Here is a 19,417-nt window from a genome sequence, read left to right on the forward strand (position 1 = left end):
GGTCGGAGCGAGACAATATAAATTGAGAGTATTTGCAGATGATTTGGTACTTAGATTGCAAGAGCCGGAATCTAGTACGAAAAGGGTTTTGGAATTAATTCAAGAGTTTGGTCAAGTGGCAGGATTTAAATTAAATAAATTAAAGACTAAGGTATTAGAGAAAAATCTGACAGTAAGAGAGAAGGAAAGGTTTCAGGATGAAACAGGTTTAACTGTGGTTAAGAGTGTAAAATATTTGGGGATTAATATGACAGCTAAAAATTTGAACTTATTTAAAGACAATTATGAGAAATGTTGGAACCAAGTGAAAAAAGACTTAGAAATTTGGTCAAACTTGAAGCTTTCTTAGTCTGGTCGAATAGCAGCTATTAAGATGAATGTATTGCCTAGAATGTTATTTCTGTTTCAAACACTACAAATTGTTGACAAGATGGAGTGTTTTAGGGGATGGCAGCGAGATATATCTAAATTTATCTGGCAGGGCAAAAAACCCAGAATAAAATTTAAGATTTTAACTGATGCAAAGGAAAGGGGGGGATTTGCCCTGCCAGACTTGAAACCAGCTTTCTGCTGGTTGAAGGACTGGCTGCTTCTTAAGAACACAGACATTCTAGATTTAGAAGGTTTTAATAACTTCTTTGGGTGGCATGCATATTTGTGGTATGACAAAGTTAAGGTTCATAAAGGCTTTAAAAATCATATTGTCAGGAAAGCATTGTACAATGTGTGGATCAGATATAAAGACCTACTGGAGAACAAAACTCCAAGGTGGCTTTCACCAGTGGAGGCAAAAGCTGTGAAAAAACTTAATATGGAATGTATATGGCCGAAATATTGGGAACTCTTAGAACAGGAGGGTAAAGGTAAAGGTAAAGGTACCCCTGCCCGTACGGGCCAGTCTTGACAGACTCTGGGGTTGTGCGCCCATCTCACTTAAGAGGCCAGGGGCCAGCGCTTTCCGGAGACACTTCCGGGTCACGTGACCAGCGTGACATCGCTGCTCTGGCCAGAGCCAGAGCCAGAGCCAGAGCCGCACACGGAAACGCCGTTTACCTTCCCGCTGGTAAGCGGTCCCTATTTATCTACTTGCACCCAGAGGTGCTTTCGAACTGCTAGGTTGGCAGGCGCTGGGACCGAGCAGCGGGAGCGCACCCCGCCGCAGGGATTCGAACCGCCGACCTTTCGATCGGCAAGCCCTAGGCGCTGAGGCTTTAACCCACAGCGCCACCTGCGTCCCCAGAACAGGAGGGTAGTAATTTTAAATTGCAGAGCTTTGAGAAATTAAAGGATAAAGTGAGAGATTGGCTTCACTATTACCAAATAATGGAGGTCTATAAGATGGATAAGAAAATTGGTTTCCAGGTGGAGAAATCTAAATTGGAAACAGAATTGTTAGAACCCAATACTAAGAATTTATCAAAAATGTATAACTTGCTGCTGAAATGGAATACGCAGGATGAAACAGTTAAATCAGCTATGATCAAGTGGGCGCAAGATATTGGTCATAACATTATGTTTGCTGACTGGGAAAGGTTGTGGACCACCGGAATGAAATTTACGGCGTGTAACGCCTTGAGAGAAAATATTATGAAAATGATCTATAGGTGGTACATGACCCCAGTCAAGCTTGCAAAAATTTACCACTTGTCAGATAACAAATGTTGGAAGTGTAAAGAAAATGAAGGTTCATTCTTTCACCTCTGGTGGACGTGCCCAAGGATAAAGGCTTTCTGGGAAATGATATATAATGAAATGAAAAAGATGTTTAAATACACTTTCTTGAAGAAACCAGAGGCCTTTCTCCTGGGTATGGTCAGCCATATGGTGTTAAAGAAGGACAGAACTTTGTTTTTATATGCAACAACAGCAGCAAGGATCCTTATTGCAAAGTATTGGAAGACATCAGACCTACCCACTCTGGAAGAATGGCAGATGAAGATGGCAGACTACATGGGACTCGCAGAGATGACGGGCAGAATCCGAGACCAGGAGAGACAGTGGAAGAAGATTGGAAGAAATTTAAGGACTATCTTAACAAATATTACAAGATTAAAGAATGTTAGATTGACATGGATTTAAAAACATTGTGGTTTTCAGAGACATTAGAGTAAGAAAAGGAATGGAATTTGTAAAAAATTTTGGGGAAATAAGGGAATGGAGTTGCTGATGGGATAATGAAACTAGAATACAAAACGGTGAGGTATGAGGAAGTCGGGGAAATTAGGTTGAGAAAATAAGTTTTAAAATTATACTTGTTGTTTTTTGTTTGTGTTTGTCTTTATTGTAGTTGTTTTGTATTTGTATGTTTTTATTGGAAATTTTAATAAATATTATTTTTTTAAAAAAAAGAAAAAAATGCTCATCAGTTGCTCCAAAGGTAGATCTGTTGAAAACCTGAGCAATGCTGTCTCTTCTATTCTTTTGGTAATCAAGTAACCATGGAGTTCTGAGAAATTAAATAAAATCTCTTGATCTTTGGTAGTTTGAATCATCAAATGTGTGCACTTCACAAGTTATGATTGGGGACAGCTGGCTCCTTTGCAAGTAGGAGTTAACGTGGGAGCACAAATCACAGCTATTTTTGCAAAGATCAATGTATACAACATTTTCCTGCCTGTGCACCACATGTTCAAATGCTCCGTGTGGTGTACATGAGAAGTACATGTTATTTGCCAACATGGGAGTTGTGGTCATATGCAAAAATCCTCTTGCACAAAGCATCCTTCATTATGTCATCCCTTACTGGGCACTCTTTCAATGACACAACCTATTATTAAACATAATCAGAAAACTATTGCCACATTCAGATGTACAGCTGGCAACACCCCCTTCCTGTCCCTCTCCACAAGTGACTGTAGCAAAGGAAAACAGCTGTAAAAATTGAAGTATACAGTAATTATCTCTGTACTCTCAAATATTTACACTTTTATAGGAACCAAATGAATTATACCCAGAGGGATTTTAAATAGGGCTATTATACCATGAAGCACAATGTGTGAACGCTCTCTTTGTGGTCCTGCATGTTCACTGTCAATTTCTTTGGATCGCTATGATTTACTTACTGTGCAAATGTTTAATTGTTGCCTCCAGCTGTAGCTTATCTCTTTCTTCACTTCGCAGCTTGCCTGAAATTAACAAAATCATTCAGGAACAACACAGTTGACTCCATGCAGGGCTTTTCCTTTTCCCACACAGCAGTATTTGCCACCACAGGTGATAGTTGTATTCAGGTGGGACTCATGCTTTAGCCCACTGAAATTGAGGAGTCAGCACTACACTGTGGTTTTGCAATTTGTAAATGTTTTGCTTTTACTGAAACAATAGGAATCAAAAATGTGTTATTGCTGCTGCTCAGATCTACACATTACATACCTTGTTTGGTATTCCTCAAGCAGCTCCCAGCACAAACAGAAATAGGATCCACGTTTCCCAAAAAGTTATTTTTTCCTGAGGAAGTGACCTGACTTTGACTTCTTGTACATTGCCTGAATATATTTTACATGGAAGGCTGTATATGCATATTCGAAACAAAAAATAAATACCCACATGTTCAGGGAGGTATGCAGTACAATCATCCATATGACTGAATGCATACAGAGAATTGCTTGCTCACAAGCATCTCTATCCCAGCATGTAGAAAGCTAGCACTTTTGGTAAGAAGTATCCTCAAGTCTAGCTTCCAAGCTAGACATTAGAGTCATCTTTCAGACAAGCAATCTACTCTGCCCATTCAGAGGAGGTACAGCTGTAAATAAGAGCTGTGTCACTTGTTTCTCACCAACATTTGAATCACCTTCTTCCCCCTAAAAATAACAGACTGAAACCTAACAGTTGACACTATGCTCAAAACAGCAGGTAAGTTCTAAGAGTCATGTATTTATTTATTTTTGGAAACCTGTAACTTTTCATTTTCCTGCTCTGCCTAAGACCCAGATCAGTCAGCATCTAATCTCCTGTTTCCTCTACAAATGTCTTACCTTCCACTACACTGAGACACTCAATTGTGACCTTGTAGTCTTCCTGCAGATTATTAATTCTGGAATAGAGCTGGGCACGTTCAGTCTCAGAGCTCTGCAAGGCTTGGTGCAGCTGAAAGTTCTGGTTGTCAGACCACTGCAGGTAGCAAACAGCCGCAATAACAAGGAACTGGTTAGCAAAGAAATAACTAGAGAAAGGCTTGTGGGAATTATTGTGGTGTGGTGGGGTGGAGGCACTTACCTGACATTCCAGCAGGTGAGCAGTTGCTGCTCACCAGGAGGGAGATGGGAAAATGAACAAGGTGGCAAGTGGGGGGATGGTGTGGTGCAAGTGCAGCAACAGAAGCCCTGAACTGGCCTCCTGTACTGGCATAATGAGTCACTATTCTCAGCACAGCAGCTATGAACTAGACCATCACATTCAGGATGAGGTCTAACATGGGCCCAGGATGCTTAAAGGATCATTGTCTCCCATCCTTCATCCTGTCTGCTCCATAAGATCAGAAGGAGAGGCCATTCTCTGTGTCTCAACTAGGATATGGGTATGGCTGATGACAACAAGAGATAAGACCTTTTCAGGGACTGCTGCACTGACACTTTGGAATACCATAAAATGCAGATGGTCCCTTCTCTAGTTGTTGTTTTAGGATGGTGATTAATTTTTTGGTTTTGTGTGATGCTTTTGCCTACTAAGCAGGGCTTTTTTCCCAGCTTGAACACACCTCTCTAGGCTGCTGTGGCTGTGATGGGCATTCTCTCTAAAAAAAAAAAAAAGGTCAACAAGTTCCTGCACCTCTTTTTCTAGAAAAAAATGCCTTGTTGCTAAGTATTGTCTGAGGCCATTTTTACCAGTGATCTCTGTTGCTCTTAATGCTGCATATTTTATGTATTTTTATTATTGTTTTAATATTGTATTGTGATTTTTAATGGTTGTAAGCTGTCCTGAGAGGTGCATGGGCATTAAAAGGGCAGGACAGGGGTAATATAGGTTGAGCAGTAAATGTGTATAACAACTATCCATTGCGCATATTCAGGCCTCAAGCACATAATCTGCCTGTGAATAGAGAATTGTGCACCTTTCCCAGTCATTATACATGGTCGCCAACAGGTCTTCAGAAATGTACATATTGTTTTATATGTATATTATATTTTCCAATAAAATGTCAGTATTAATTTTTTTTAAAAAAAACCATGTATCAACTGAAATTTGTACAGTCTCCGTTCATTACGCATGCTATCAACAGGCCCTGGGAAATATGCATATCTGCAGTGAATTTTGTACATTCTCCAGTCAACACGCATATTCCCCAGCAGGCTTTGGGGAATGTGCATTTCTCAGCGACAATTTGTTCATTCTCTGGCCATGATTCACCCTCTCAAGAATCCTGTGATGTTAGCCACTATTATTCCCATTTTAAATTCTGACTTTGAGAACGGATTGCCAGACTTGCTGCTGTGCAAGGGAAGGTGGTCTCACAGAAGGACAAGGAAGCTACCTGAAGTTTGTTCTCCAGGACATGAAGATTGTTTTCCAGTTCAATGTGCTTGTCAGTCAGCTGGCTCCAGTCTTCGTTTAATGTGTTGTAGTGTTCTTTCCAGAGGGCACAGTCTTCTTCTGCAACAGCTAGGGCTCTCTAGGAGGAACATGGTCACATGTAAGGGTGAAAGTCAACAAGCATGCCTTCTCGAGAGTGACAAGCGACAAAGGGAGCAGGTGGTGTGGATAAAGCAAGCTGTGATCTCCATGACTTGGGATGGGAACTCAAGAGGTCAGCTGTGTCAGGTGGCAGGACTAGAGCCAACAGGTGGAGATGGCACGGAAATGAAACTCCCTAACAGTGTCCCAGGAGGAGCTGGGCTCTCTCCTTCAATGAGGGAATTTAAGCAGAGGTTAGCAGGCTCTCAGGCATGCTGTAGTTCCAGGCTAGCTGAGGGTCTAAGGGCCACACTGTCTCATTTTGGCCCCGCCACAGGCCATAGGTCAGCAGAGGGGGTGGCCACAAAGTGTATGTGGCTAACTCACAGTCTTGTACATACATGCACAGAACACAAGTCTCTCTCACACAGAGGCAGGCACAGAGTTCCTCTTCTGATTGATACAGATCAACAGAGGAGCAGGGAAAAGCTTTCCTTCCCATGCTAGCACTGGGCAGGGCCCATCCCATGCTACTGCAGGCAAAATTGGTGGCTGTATCTCCATACTAGCCCACAGGCCTCCAGTTAACCACCCCTAATATGGGTGGCATTGAGCAGGGATTTGGGCTAAATTACCTCCATGATTCTGTGATTCAACCTGCTGTAGATGGAAAACACCACATTCATTATAACACAATGGAACTTCCCTTCCATCTCTTCTGCCCCTCCCAAAAAATTGTTCCTGGGGTTTCCCAAGAGGGCAGAGAAGTTCTGTCATGCAACTCAATCTTCGTTTTCTTTCTGTCTGCATTTATTTGCTTGTGTCACAATAACTGATCTGTCCCTGAGATTTATGGATGTGGATACCTTAGGCTAACCTTAATCCTCTCCCCCCTGCTGTTTTCCTTCAAGATGTGTGCTATTAAAGAGAGCTTCAGGCATTTGCTATTTTCAAATTTACTTCCAGAAATACTATCTGGCAACCTCAGAAGCAAGAGGGGAATTATCATCACCAGACACATTGCCCCCATTTCTCTGCAACAAAGCAGCAGTTGATATTTTTGCCTGAAGGAGGGCTGGGTGAAACAAAAGCTCAAACATTTCCGTCAACAGATCTTGCTCCACTAGCAATCTTCTATTTTATGCCAAATAGCTTTCCATATGGTGCCATCTAGTGGGGATGTGAAGGGCCAATCCAGATAATACATTTAATATTTGATCACATTTATGTATCCTTCATTCTTTCCAAAAACAAATAGCACAAGCAGGTCTCCAAACTGGACTAGGACAATGTGGAGGAAGGAAGCGAAGTCTTCCCTTATACCAGAGGAAGCCAATGTGGTTCCCTCCATATATTTTTTTCTTGGACTATAACTCCCACCAGCCAATCATGAGCAATGGTAGAGAGTGATGGGAGTTGTAGTCCAAAAAATAAAAATCTGGAGGGAACCACATTACAACTCCTGCTCTATATGATACATTCCCAATGAAAAATTACCCTCTAAAACTGCTGTAGAAAATAGCTGCTCCAAAGGGCAAGAGGGATAAGGCCTTTTTCTCTTTGTGAGATGGTGCATGAGGAATAGGTTAACTCTCCTCCCCATGTGGCTGCTGGACAACCAGTTTTCAAAGACATAAAAGGTCTGCAATGTGGCCAGTCACTGTGCACATGTGTGTCTGTGTTAGTTATTATGTCGGGCTCTATTTGGGATCTGTAGAATACTGAAGCTTTGCTGAAAATTAATTCAAATGATTGATAGCATTCATCTATTAATGTGGGATTTTATTTAGAGCTTTTCTCTCCTTTGTGCAGTATTGTATACTGCTAACAGAACATTTAAAAATAAGTACAGTAAGATGCCTTGGTTGTGTTCACAGTCCTGTTTACTGTGCACACGTCATTCCAAGCACTGGGTTTTTAATCCATGTTCACACCAAGTTATCCAAAATGCATTTGCATCCTGTACAGTGGTATCTCAGAAGTCAAACAGAATCCGTTCCGGAAGTCCGTTCAACTTCCAAAATGTTCAGGTTTGTGGCATTCGGGAGCCAAAACGTTCGACTTGCAAGGCGTTTGGGATCCAAGGTATGACTGTACCTAGTTTCAAAAATGCTGGTGTTTGATGCATTGTTTCTCAAACCAGATTCACAATGACTGGAGTCCTTAAGCCTATGAAATACATCCGAAAACCCAAACAACTTAAGCACACTCTAAGGAGGTAATGTGAACACACCCCTTGTTGGAGCTTTAGGTAGAGAAAAAATAGCAGAGGTGAGATCTGAGCCAGAGAACGCCTGATTGGCTCAAGTCTTTTAGTAAGTATACTGCACCAGCTTAATACTTTCTGAAGGTACATAATTAACCACCCACCACAGAAAGACATGTGGCTGCTTTGCAGAGTTGTTACACATGTGACCTGAAATAACCCCCTTGTACATGGCGTGGGGTAATAACATGCTTAGCAGGGTAAAGAAAAGCCTGAGGAAGTTGGTGTAGTGAAGGCAGGCAAAATCCCCACCATGCTCTTTCAATAGAGCAATGTGGTTAAGGTTATGCTTCAGGCAGATCTGACCACAATGATGCAGCCAAGTGGTTATTGTCAGCAACCATGCTCCAAAAACACACCTCTCACATTGCTCTGGAGCTTCAGCCTTGTACTGAATGCACAACAAAATTCCCACATGTATGTAAAGATGGAGCATGTTGTGTAAATTGCTGCCCAATCCTGTCCTTGTTCCAGGCTGAAATTCCACACCTACCTGGGCATTCTGGAGCTGCCCTTCCACCTGCAGTTTCTCCTCAAGGAGTTTCTGAAGAGACTCTTTCGCTTTCAGCTCATAGTTCTGCTTTTGATCTTCCATCTCCAGTAGAATCCTCTTTAAGCTCCGCTTTGAGTGACTCTAAACAAATAAACGGAGAACTGAAGAATAATGCCCAATTTAAAAATATTAAAACCATTACGACCCATAGTTCACCAAAGTAGACAACATTCCCTGGAATTCTGTCACACTGGGCAATTATTAAACCCATTTGCTAGAGAATGTGGATGTGCACACACTCCTATTTATGCCGCCATTAAGAAGCAGAGGTTCTCCATTTAATTGGATCTTTAATTGGTTTTAAAGTACAGTGGACCTCGAGTTACATACCGCTCTGGATACGTAACTTTTGGGTTGTGAACGCAGCAAACCCGGAAGTGTATATGTCTGGGTTTTGCCACACACACATGCATAGAAGTGCTCTGTGCGCCGTACGCATGTGCCGAAACACTCTGCGTGCCATGCCCGTGCAGAAGCAGCGCCTCCAGTTATGGACTTTTCAGGTTAAGTACGGAACCCCGGTACGAATTTAATTCGTATCCGGAGGGTCCACTGTCCCAGCACATGATGGAAAAGGGTTGTAACAACATACTGCAGAATATACCAGTTACATGGATCAAAGGTTTGAATTGAGATAAGATTTTCTTTGGCCTGAGATGGTTGGGGAGAGGGAAACCCATGGTTTGTTTATTCTAAGCTTCTTTTATATATTTATGATTCAGCAACCCTCTCCGGAATATAATATAAAAAGATATTCATAAGTGAGGAAGGGATGTTGGAGTAATATTGATATTAACAAGGAAAAATGGAAACCACGTGTGATCTGAAATGAAGGAGGGGGAGGGGAAGCTCAAGTACGACTATGTTGGAAAGACCATGTAATTCCCCTCACCTCCGTTTAAAAACAATAGACAAGGAAAAAGAGACTGAGGTTTGTGTGTGCTACTGACGGAATATAATCTAAGATAAAGTTTAATTGGGCCATAAATCTCTTGCTGGAAGGAAAATAATTTGGGGGCTGTGATTAGAACACCACAGAGATTGGAAAGTTGGAAAGGAGATTTGCGACATGTTTTGCTAGTGAGACAGAATGGTTTCGAGCAGACTGTTGCCTGTTCCGAGACATCAAAGCAAGGGATAGAGAGATAAGAGCTCTGAGAAACTTCAAGATTCAGTTCTGCCCCAAGCCATGATGGGAGAAAACAACAGCTAGGAAGTGAAAGAGACAACACCATATATGGACAGAAGGAATCTCCAAGGACATAATCGTTTTCACACACAGGGCAGAATAAAAGATAATAGTTTGAGTTCCTCACTGGAAGCTTTATAAATTTATATATTGTAACATTACGAACGGAAATCATTAATTATGTAGTAGCTGTTGACTAAGGGATTATTATACTAAGTGAAATGTAACTGGCATTAAGTAAGATTAAGGGAAGCAGTGATATAAGATCGGAAATGCACCCAAACCACCATGCAGGGAGCCACGTTAACAAAAATGTATTAATTGGAAATTGATTGGTTTTTTGATAATTGTATAATTTGGGAATTAATTGTTATTGTTATAATTTGGCTATTATTGGGGGTATACTGGAAAAGAAATTTTTAAAAAGGAGGGGAGAAAAAAAAGGTTGCCCACTTGTGATCTAAAGCATGGCAATGTTAAAACAGAATTGGAATCTCTATGAGGGAGTCAAGTAGGTCATGCCCAAGCACTCATCTCTGAAACACAGAGCAGCCCCAAGAATACAAAGACTGGCCATTCCTGGCATAATTATGAAAATTCTCTCAGAGGGGAGAAACCACCCTTCTTTTTTGAGCCAAAGATGATTACATTATATTATAATTATTATATATTTATTTATACCCCACTTTTCCCCCTGACAGGGACTCAATGAGGCTGACATATAAAACAGGAACAGCTAAAAACATTTTTTTAAAAAAACAACAACCAAACATTTATAGAATTGAAACAATGTTAAAACTATTAAGAATATGTTACCTGGGTGCAAGTCTGCAACTGATTCTCCAGGGCACTCAGCCTGCACTTGAGTTTGTCTTCATTTAGCTGACCCTAAGAGGAGGGTGAGGGAAAGGTTGGAATTTTACATCCTCAACTTCCAAAGATTTGTCTAACAAAAAAACAAAGAAGAAAAAGAACCCACGTCCCCATATCTCTGTGCCCTGGTTCACTCATGTTTTCCAGAGTTGTTTTTTGTTTTTTGCAAAATATGAGCAATTCAGCTGAAATAATGGCAGTCTGGAAGTGCCTCTCATCTCCAGCACTCCCTAGTTATTTGTATCTATGCATTTTATCACTGTCTTATTGAGAGTGACTTGGTGCATCACAGAACAGGGTTCCTGGACCTTTCGTCATTGGGTAGAAGCCATCTCTTGTGCTGAGGAGAACATTTCAACAGGTGCTGCTTTCCTCACCACTGCAGAGCTCTGTCATGACAAGGCGTACCTTCCAGAATCTCCTCTTCCAGGCACCTACCTAGCAAAGTACTGCACACCAAACCTGAGTGGAGCATTTCTTAATATGCTTGGGATTAAGCACAAAAACGGTGGCTCAGATCCCTAGGAAATGCCTCTGTACATTAATCCAATGTGCAAAATGGCAAATCTGCTTTCCAAAGAGCAATGCTTAAAATTAATGGAGCTGGTGCCTAGGGCAGCACCCTTTGAAACACCAAGGAAAGGGGAATTTAGGTACTTGAGACTCTTAAGGCATGGTAACAAACTAGTGCTTCCACTTGTGTCCAAAATGGGCTAACAACACCTACAAAGAGCTACTATGTTGCAGCAGACTTTCAGTAACACCACACAATCCTAAGGCAACAGAGAGACAACACATTCACAGGGCATGTCTGCACTGGAGAATTATCTAGCTGTTAATCCACTTCTTCCCTTGTTCAAATTAGATCACATGTGTATGAGGAACAACTTTGGTCTTTCCTGTTCATACGAGTAGGTGTTCTCTTTTGTGTTTGTCCCCATCTTCCAAACTGCTGAATCTATTATGCAAATTCTATTATGCCTATTAGGCACAGACAGGGCATGCCCAGATAGCTGTGTGCACAACTTGGGGGCTGTTTTTTAAATCTCCTTGTCCAGGAAGTGTGCAATAGCATACAGTCAAGGAACTGTAAATTCTCAGCACCCAATTTTCACGTGGTTTGCTTGTACAGTTTTCCGATTTTGTTCAAATCTGAGAGAAATGGAAGGCTATGCTTCTCCATTCAAGAGCACTCCAGAAATAATTGTCTGCATAGCTGGGAAATAAAATTAAAAGAATCGTAAATTGTCAGCACACACTTTTCAGAATAATGGTGCTGCTCAATAGCTGGTGTGCAAATATTTAATGCTGTTTGCTTGTGCAGTTTTCTGGTTTTGTGCAAATCTGAGGGATCAAAAAGAAAAGAAAAGAAAAGAAAAGAAAAGAGAAGAGCATGTGGTCCCTTCAGGAGTGTGCTGGACATAGTTATGAGCATCGCTAGGAAAGAAATTAAAGGATGCTACAGGACACTAGCCTATAGGTTTCCAGAGGAGCCACATAGCCATTTCCAAATCAGATTTATTTATCTTCTCTTATTTGGAAACAAAGGGGTGAAAGCTTCCCCCCCCCCCACTTACACTCCTGATCCTGACTCTGTGCCAACTGCTTATTTCTTTAAAAATCAAACATGGCAGAACAAACTACAAGACAGGCATCACGTCAAGTTTGCTCCTTAGATATTTTGAGGCACTGAAAATGTTAGATGCCACCTACGGTTTTAAAGAGGCTCTTATTTTTTAATTAACTCATCTCTCATCTGACATTTGCCGTGCCAAATCTCAAAGCTTCCAATCTGTGTTTGTTTTTGAAATCCCAGCAGCAGGCTATTTGTTCCTCTCCAGAGGTAAGCTGTTAAGGCAAAGGCTGCAGTGGAAAACTATTTTCTACAACATCACTGCTGAGAGGTGAAGTCCAAACCCACCTGTTGCTAAGTTGAGGTTTCAGAGACACTTCCTGCCAGCGAGGGTGTCAAGCTATTTTTTCCTCACTCCTCTTGAAGCTTGACTGAAGTCTTTCACAGAGGAAGTCTCAAACCACAAAAGCATCAGACTGTACATATTCTTTGGCATTTCTCTTCTGTCAGAGCTCTTGCTGATCTTATTTTTGGGCAAACTACTTTGCATTGCTTTTCTTTTTTTAAACTGCCTGCAGCATTTTAAGGGCTTAACTTTCAATGCTGCCTACCTGTCTAACTGTGAAAAGCTGTTTAGGCTGTAGAGAGGACCTATCATTTTGTGGGTTTTGGGGCAGTACAATAAGACCATCCTTGCTAACAACTGAAACACACTTCTTCCATCCCATAAAAGGATGTTCTTTTACTGGTCTGGCAGTTTTTCAATATGATCCCTGCTGAATCCATGAAAATTTGATTCCTCCTCTCAAAAGGGCGATAAAGCCTGTCAGTATGGCTCCTATAAGCACCTATTTGCAAGTGGCCTATGATATTACCGCAGAAAAAACACATGCACTGCAATAGCCCAGTACAGAAATGGCCTGCTATTTAAAAGATCATTTCCTTGTTTCCAAAAACCATTTCCCCCTCACCTCAGCAGAGTGAATTCCCACTTCTAGTAGACCTACTAACACTGACCTAAAATTTAAAAACTTCATATAAAATGAGCACAAATGTTCTCCCGCCCTCTGCCCCACATGAAGGCACTCTACTGGGGAGCAAGACTCCTACTCTCTGGTTATCTAGTCTGATCATAGTGAAACAGGGACTGGAGTCACTAAACTGATACTGGGCAAAATCACTCTCAAAATGTGATACTTCTCTGAAATACTGAGGCGTCAGGCCCCAGGTCTACTGCAATTTCCTTTTTTGTGAGCCTTGTTTACACACTATGGACAAATGTGGTGGCACATGAAGCACTTGATTGGACAGACTTACACAAGTCTCAAGCACTTAAAATGCATTTTCTAATTTTCAGGGTGCTAACTCCACCACCTTGAATCATGGTAATAAAAATTGGGGTTTTTTTAAATTAAGTTTTTCAAACAGAATAAAAGCCAGGTAAGAAGGAAGCAGAGAAGTGGGATAGGAAGGAATAAATAACAATCCTGATATTCTGTTAGTTTGAACCATGCTTATACAGTAGTTTCTAAGTCCATAGCTTTTATCTGAAACACCTGATGCTTTTATGCATTTCAAGCTTTGTTCTATGGAAAGCAGGTAAGTCATTTTTGCACACAGGGTCAAGTTGAGCATTGGTGCATATGAGTGCATGGCTAAATCTTAAGCGTACTTACCAGGAAACGTTCAACTCATATTTGGAATGTGGTACTTTTCTTGTCCCTCTTGTAGATGCCTAGAAAGGGAGATTCTTGGCAAGCACACCTTGTCACAACAGAGCACTGCACTTACTGAAATTGTCTCTTCTGGACAAGGAATGACCTGGGCCTAAGAATGAAAGGTCCAGGAACCATGTTCACTGATGCATCTGATCACTCTGGGTAAGATAGTGATAACATGTGTAGGTGCCTTGTCCTTACTCCTCTACCTCCTGGTAAACAGCAGCAATATGGCAAATCAAAGATCAGGTGAGTGTCACCACCCCACCCTGTCACCTGCTATAATCTCAGCATGGCTAATCAGTACCTTCCAAGACTTTTCTGCCGCTTGCAGCAACGCGGCAAAAAGTTCCTGTAAGATGGCCATCTTCTGCTTCAGCAGTAGCTCCCGATGAAGTGCCTCCTGAAAAAAGGAAAGGAGGAATCAGGCTCAGCAAAGTGTGCAAAAGGTGTACTTATTCCCCAATGCATCCACACTATACATTTAAAGCACATGGCTTCCCCCAGAGAATCCTGGGAACTATAGTTTGCCCCCAACAGAGCTATAACTCCCAGCTTCTTTCACAAACAGCAGCTCCCAGGATTCCTTGGGGGAAGTCGTGTGCTTTAAATATATGCTGTGGATGTCACACCCATCTGCTGTGTCAGTAATGAGGTTTCCCTTAATCTCCCAGGAGAAATTGCTGCCAGGCTGGTTCAGAACAGCTTGACTGCTTCACACAAAAGAGGCACCCTGCATTGCCAAATCTCTTCTGGGGCTCTGATTCTGCACATGCTCTCACACCAGCTTCCCGTAAGCTGGCTATCAACCTGCATTTGTTGACCCCATTGCTTGCAAGGGGCCACCTTTAAACTGCAACTCTTCCCCTCTATCTTCTTCACTTATCTGTGCCTGAGATGCCATTTCCTGCACACCACTGTTATCATTCCTGTTAGACTTTCAGAAGGAAATCCCAGTGTTGCGTTAAGATCAGACCGCTGGTCCCTCTAGCTTGCCCTTTCCAATGACTGTCAGAAGCTTTCTAGGTTTTCAGACCTTTCCCCACCTCCAAGGACTAAGGCTGCTGCTCAACAGAGCAACTCATAGACTTCAATCCTATTCAAGCTTGCAGGTGAGTAAGTCCCAATGAACTCAAGTGGGTTCACTTTTGAGTAGATACATACACAATCATACTGCTCAGCAATAAATTGGATGGCATTGTAATGACTGCTTGATGAAACTTGTGCAAAACTGCAGATTATTATTATTATTATTAAAAAATGTGGTTTTGCACTAGCAGAAAGCACTTACTCGCAACTAAAGGTAAAGGGACCCCTGACTGTTAGGTCCAGTTGTGATCGACTCTGGGGTTGCGGCGTTCATCTCACTTTACTGGCCAAGGGAGCCGGTGTACAGCTTCTGGGTCATGTGGCCAGCATGACTAAGCCACTTCTGGCGAACCATGGAGAACACATGGAAACACCATTTACCTTCCCGCCGGAGCAGTACCTATTTATCTACTTGCACTTTGACGTGCTTTCAAACTGCTTGGTTGGCAGGAGCAGGGACCGAGCAATGGGAGCTTACCCTGTCGCGGGGATTCAAACCACCGACCTTCTGATCAGCAAGCCCTGGACTCTGTGGTTTAGACCACAGCACCACCTGCGTCCCCTCGCAACTTGTTATTGCTAATCCATCCCTGCAACTCTCCATGTACTACAGCTTCCTATGTCCTCTACAAAGATGCTTCTGATGGTAGGGGGACTTTCTGGAACAGCAAGGATATGGCAAGGAGTGATGCAGTAGGCAGGTAGAAGTTGGCTTTGCATGAATAGAACCTGAGGACTTTCCAGGAGTTCAGCCTCACCTCACCTAAAGATGCTAGGGATTGAACCAAGGATGTACTGTAGGCAAAGCAATTAATTGCATTTTAAATAATTTAAACTTTCTTTTTTAAACCTGCTGCTTGATTCACATGGGGTGGGATTATTTAAAAAAAAAATACTTTAAAAGATTATTAATCCATTAATCTAACCGTCTGTTTTTATACTTAACACTATTGGTAATCCAAATGTCCAGGAAAATGGGTAGCAGCCCTTACTTAGTGAAAATATGCACAAGGCCTAAAGCCACACGCTAACTTTTCTCCATTGGTATTGCCTTCAAGATGTCTGCTAAGGCACCAAATGTGAGGAAATGTTTGACTCTAAATAATGCTTTTGTAAGTTTTAAAAGTAATAAATATTATTTTAAAAAATAATGCTTTTGTCAAGCCTCTGAGAGCAAAATCTGAGGTAATTTTCCCAATTGGTGCATGTCTCATTTACAGTTATGGTCCTATCTGAAGGACAGAAGTCCTTTCAGAAGAAACAAAAAAGTCCTGGCACAACTCTTCTTGAAAAATGTTCCGATTTAGTGTTAATTACTCACCTTGAGGTAGTTAGAAAGTTGAATAATCTCCTGAAATTGAAATAAATGGATTACGCTCAAGTTCTGCTTGAGTTGAACATGGAAGTATTAGCGTATGTCAAGGAAATTAAACAGGCACTATCAATCTGCAAGCCTCAAAATGAAGCAAGGTAACAGATAGACCAAACATTCAGTGTGTTTAGGCTATGGATACTGGTGGGCATTGCAAAGTTAAGGGTACTTGATAAGAAGTATTCAAGGCAAAGCCTTCTATGATACAAAGAGTATTGGGAAAGGCAGCTCTTCCCAGCCTGGTGTGCTTCAGATGTTTTGGGCTACATCTCCTATCAGTCTGGTGCAAATTGTAGCCCAAAACATCAGCAGAGGAGGCTGATTTGGAGAATAATCCACAATTGGCTGCAGCACAGTGATATGACCTGCCCAGGTTTATCCAAGATGAAAGTCACTGCATGGCTCAGTGGCCTTTAACAATTGCCTACCCTGCGACTGTTTTGAAGTCCCAGACAGGCAGCAGAAAATGAAAGTCTCATTATTTGTTTAAAAAGCTCACAAGGAAGGGATCTAGAGGTCATCCAGCTCAACCCCAACCCCATCAAAATATAATATACAGTGGTGCCTCGCAAGACGAAATTAATCCGTTCCGCGAGTCTCTTCGTCTAGCGGTTTTTTCATCTTGCGAAGCAAGCCCATTGATGGCTTAGCGGATTAGCACTATTAGCGGCTTTTAGCGGCTTAGCGGATAAGCAGATTAGCGGCTTAGCGGCTTAGAAAAAAGGGGGGGGAAGGAAAAAAACAACGCAGGAACTCACAAGACATTTTCATTTTGCGAAGCAAGCCCATAGGAAATTCGTCTTGCGGGGCACCACTGTAAGCTGTTTTCTTTGAGAAGTTTTCCAGACCTTAGTCAGTATTTTTCAAGGATTCCCCAAACCAAGTTTCAAATTGGTATGCTGCTGCTGTGGTTGTTTTGCAATCCCAGGCAGGCAGCAGAAAAGGAAAGTATTACTATAAGCTAAAGTGGAAACACATGTACAGGTTCGTTTGGGCAGCTTATAGTCTTTACCACCAAATATATTTTATCTCTAGGATCTGATGTGTGCTGCTACACAGAGTATATCAATCATTAATGTCTTAAAATAGGTTTCACACTTCTTGTATTCCATACCTTATCTAAAACTGCTGTTCCACAACTGAAAAAGAAAAAAAGGAGAAGACTATGTCAAAAGAGGATGTGCCACTATTGCAAAGAATGATGCCGTAGGAAAGAGGTAAATGATCAAAAGTGTCTAGTGAATAGTATAGGTAATCATCAAATGTGTCCATACAAAAACCAAACAATGTGCTTCCTTACTCTGTCTGTTGGCCTGAGCTTTTCTTTACTGTACTCGACTCATCTGTGGTTTGGGTTCCTATAAAAACACAAAATGAATAAATTCCATATAACTCCTTTCAAGAATGGAAAGTTAAATATGATTGGACATATTTATTTTGCGTTTACGTATGCTGTTTATTTATGAAAGGAACAGCAGAGGGGGGAAATACTTCCATTCCAGAGTCTTTGAAATGGAAGCGTTTGCATCTTAATGGCAACATTTTAATCATGTTTATGGGAAATAAATCCCACTGTGTTCAGTGAGGCTTTTTCCTACCTAAGTGGACATTGGAAGTCTTGCCATTATCTGAAAGAATGTCCAACCAGTTCAAATGGAATCATGTAAAATTTAGAAATAAGTTGCATACTAGTTTTTGCTAAACTGATTTCAAAGTTTGTAGAGTCTTACCTTTACAGGTTGTGTAAACTTTCACAGTGAACATGTTTTTGGGAGAGGAGTTCAAGTTGCCATGTGCAAAAGTGTCAGTGAATCTATGCTGCACAGATTTGGTATGAAGCTGAGAGGTACAGTTATCCCAAGACTCCTGAAACAAAGTAAGAACATGTCTCTCTTCAACATATTGGTCTCAAGCTTGAGTAATGATGTCGTGTCTTATAGCCACATTGAAATAGAGTTGGGTGGTATTAGTGCCAAATTACCTCTAAATTGCCCCAGTATCAGATTGTCTGCCTGTGGAAGGATGGGACTTAAAAAATAAAATAATTAGAGGAAATGAACCATTTAAAATAGCACTAAAGGTAAAGGTAAAGGTACCCCTGCCCGTACGGGCCAGTCTTGACAGACTCTGGGGTTGTGCGCCCATCTCACTTAAGAGGCCAGGGGCCAGCGCTGTCTGGAGACACTTCCGGGTCACGTGGCCAGCGTGACATCGCTGCTCTGGCGAGCCAGAGCCGCACACGGAAACGCCGTTTACCTTCCCGCTGGTAAGCAGTCCCTATTTATCTACTTGCACCCGGAGGAGCTTTCGAACTGCTAGGTTGGCAGACAAAATAGCACTACTTTGCTATTAAAGAAAACAAAACACTATTGTCATCACCAGTAATTGAAGCTTTCCGACTACAAGAACAAAAACTGACCCTGGGGTAATTTATGAAAGCTATTCAGGGCCTAATTTATTTATTTGAAATATTTGTTTTGAGTCTTTTATTTCCAAAACATAAAAACAAACAAGAAGAACAGCAGAGTTACATCTTGTAATTATTAATAGGAAGTAGTATGTTTAACATCGATTCCTTCTTAAGTAGTAAGCCCTGTGTGTAAGATCCATTGGCAACTTGGAAATTTCAGTCATCACCATATTATAGTTTGTACTTAAGTCTCTTTCCCATGATCTGAATAAAAGCTTTGATAAATAGCTGTTTGATTTGTGTATGAGGTAAAATCATACCACACTATATAATAATCAAATATTTTTGCTTTGCCCTTAGCTCATTCAAGTTGTTAAGTCATTTTTTCCCCCTGCCATGGCTATTTGAAACATTTATATGCCACCGTTTATCCAAAGATATCTAAGCAGTTTAACAAAAGATAAAACCAGAGGCTATTCATGACTAATCCCCCAGCCTTGATCAACAGGAAGTTATAAAACATCAGGAGCGGCCTCAGTTAGAACTTTGATACAGCTAACTCAAGTATGTCCACACTGATGGGCAATGGCTCTCCAGCAGGGTTCAAAAGAGGGGATATTCCCAGTCCTATCTGGAGCTGCTGGAAATTGAATCAGGGATTTCTACCACTGAGATACAGACGTTTCTCAAGGAAAATGGGCCACTGAAGTCACTGAGGCCACATTTGTATCATTCATCTAAAGCACTGTTATACCACCTTA

General features: G+C 41.5%; 1 protein-coding gene across 10 annotated transcripts in view; it reads right to left on the reverse strand.

Moving 5' to 3' along the window:
- Positions 1 to 19,417, reverse strand: part of TRAF3IP3 (TRAF3 interacting protein 3) — a 42,152-nt gene that overhangs the window by 10,264 nt on the left and 12,471 nt on the right. For all 10 annotated transcript variants that reach the window (XR_013839637.1, XM_079979369.1, XM_079979368.1 and 7 more), the window contains exons 4-13: positions 17,977 to 18,112; positions 17,547 to 17,604; positions 17,361 to 17,385; positions 16,196 to 16,225; positions 14,093 to 14,188; positions 10,438 to 10,509; positions 8,373 to 8,513; positions 5,474 to 5,611; positions 3,978 to 4,113; positions 3,063 to 3,125 (exon numbers count right to left, since the gene is read on the reverse strand). Coding sequence is in view for 9 of the 10 variants with exons in the window: in XM_079979369.1 (XP_079835495.1) it covers positions 3,063 to 3,125; positions 3,978 to 4,113; positions 5,474 to 5,611; positions 8,373 to 8,513; positions 10,438 to 10,509; positions 14,093 to 14,188; positions 16,196 to 16,225; positions 17,361 to 17,385; positions 17,547 to 17,604; positions 17,977 to 18,112 (895 nt within the window). In the remaining variant the exon portion in view is untranslated. The remainder of the gene's footprint in view (positions 1 to 3,062; positions 3,126 to 3,977; positions 4,114 to 5,473; positions 5,612 to 8,372; positions 8,514 to 10,437; positions 10,510 to 14,092; positions 14,189 to 16,195; positions 16,226 to 17,360; positions 17,386 to 17,546; positions 17,605 to 17,976; positions 18,113 to 19,417) is intronic.

The sequence above is a fragment of the Podarcis cretensis genome (assembly GCF_951804945.1).
Source record: "Podarcis cretensis genome assembly, chromosome: 6".
NCBI classification, from domain to species: domain Eukaryota; kingdom Metazoa; phylum Chordata; class Lepidosauria; order Squamata; family Lacertidae; genus Podarcis; species Podarcis cretensis.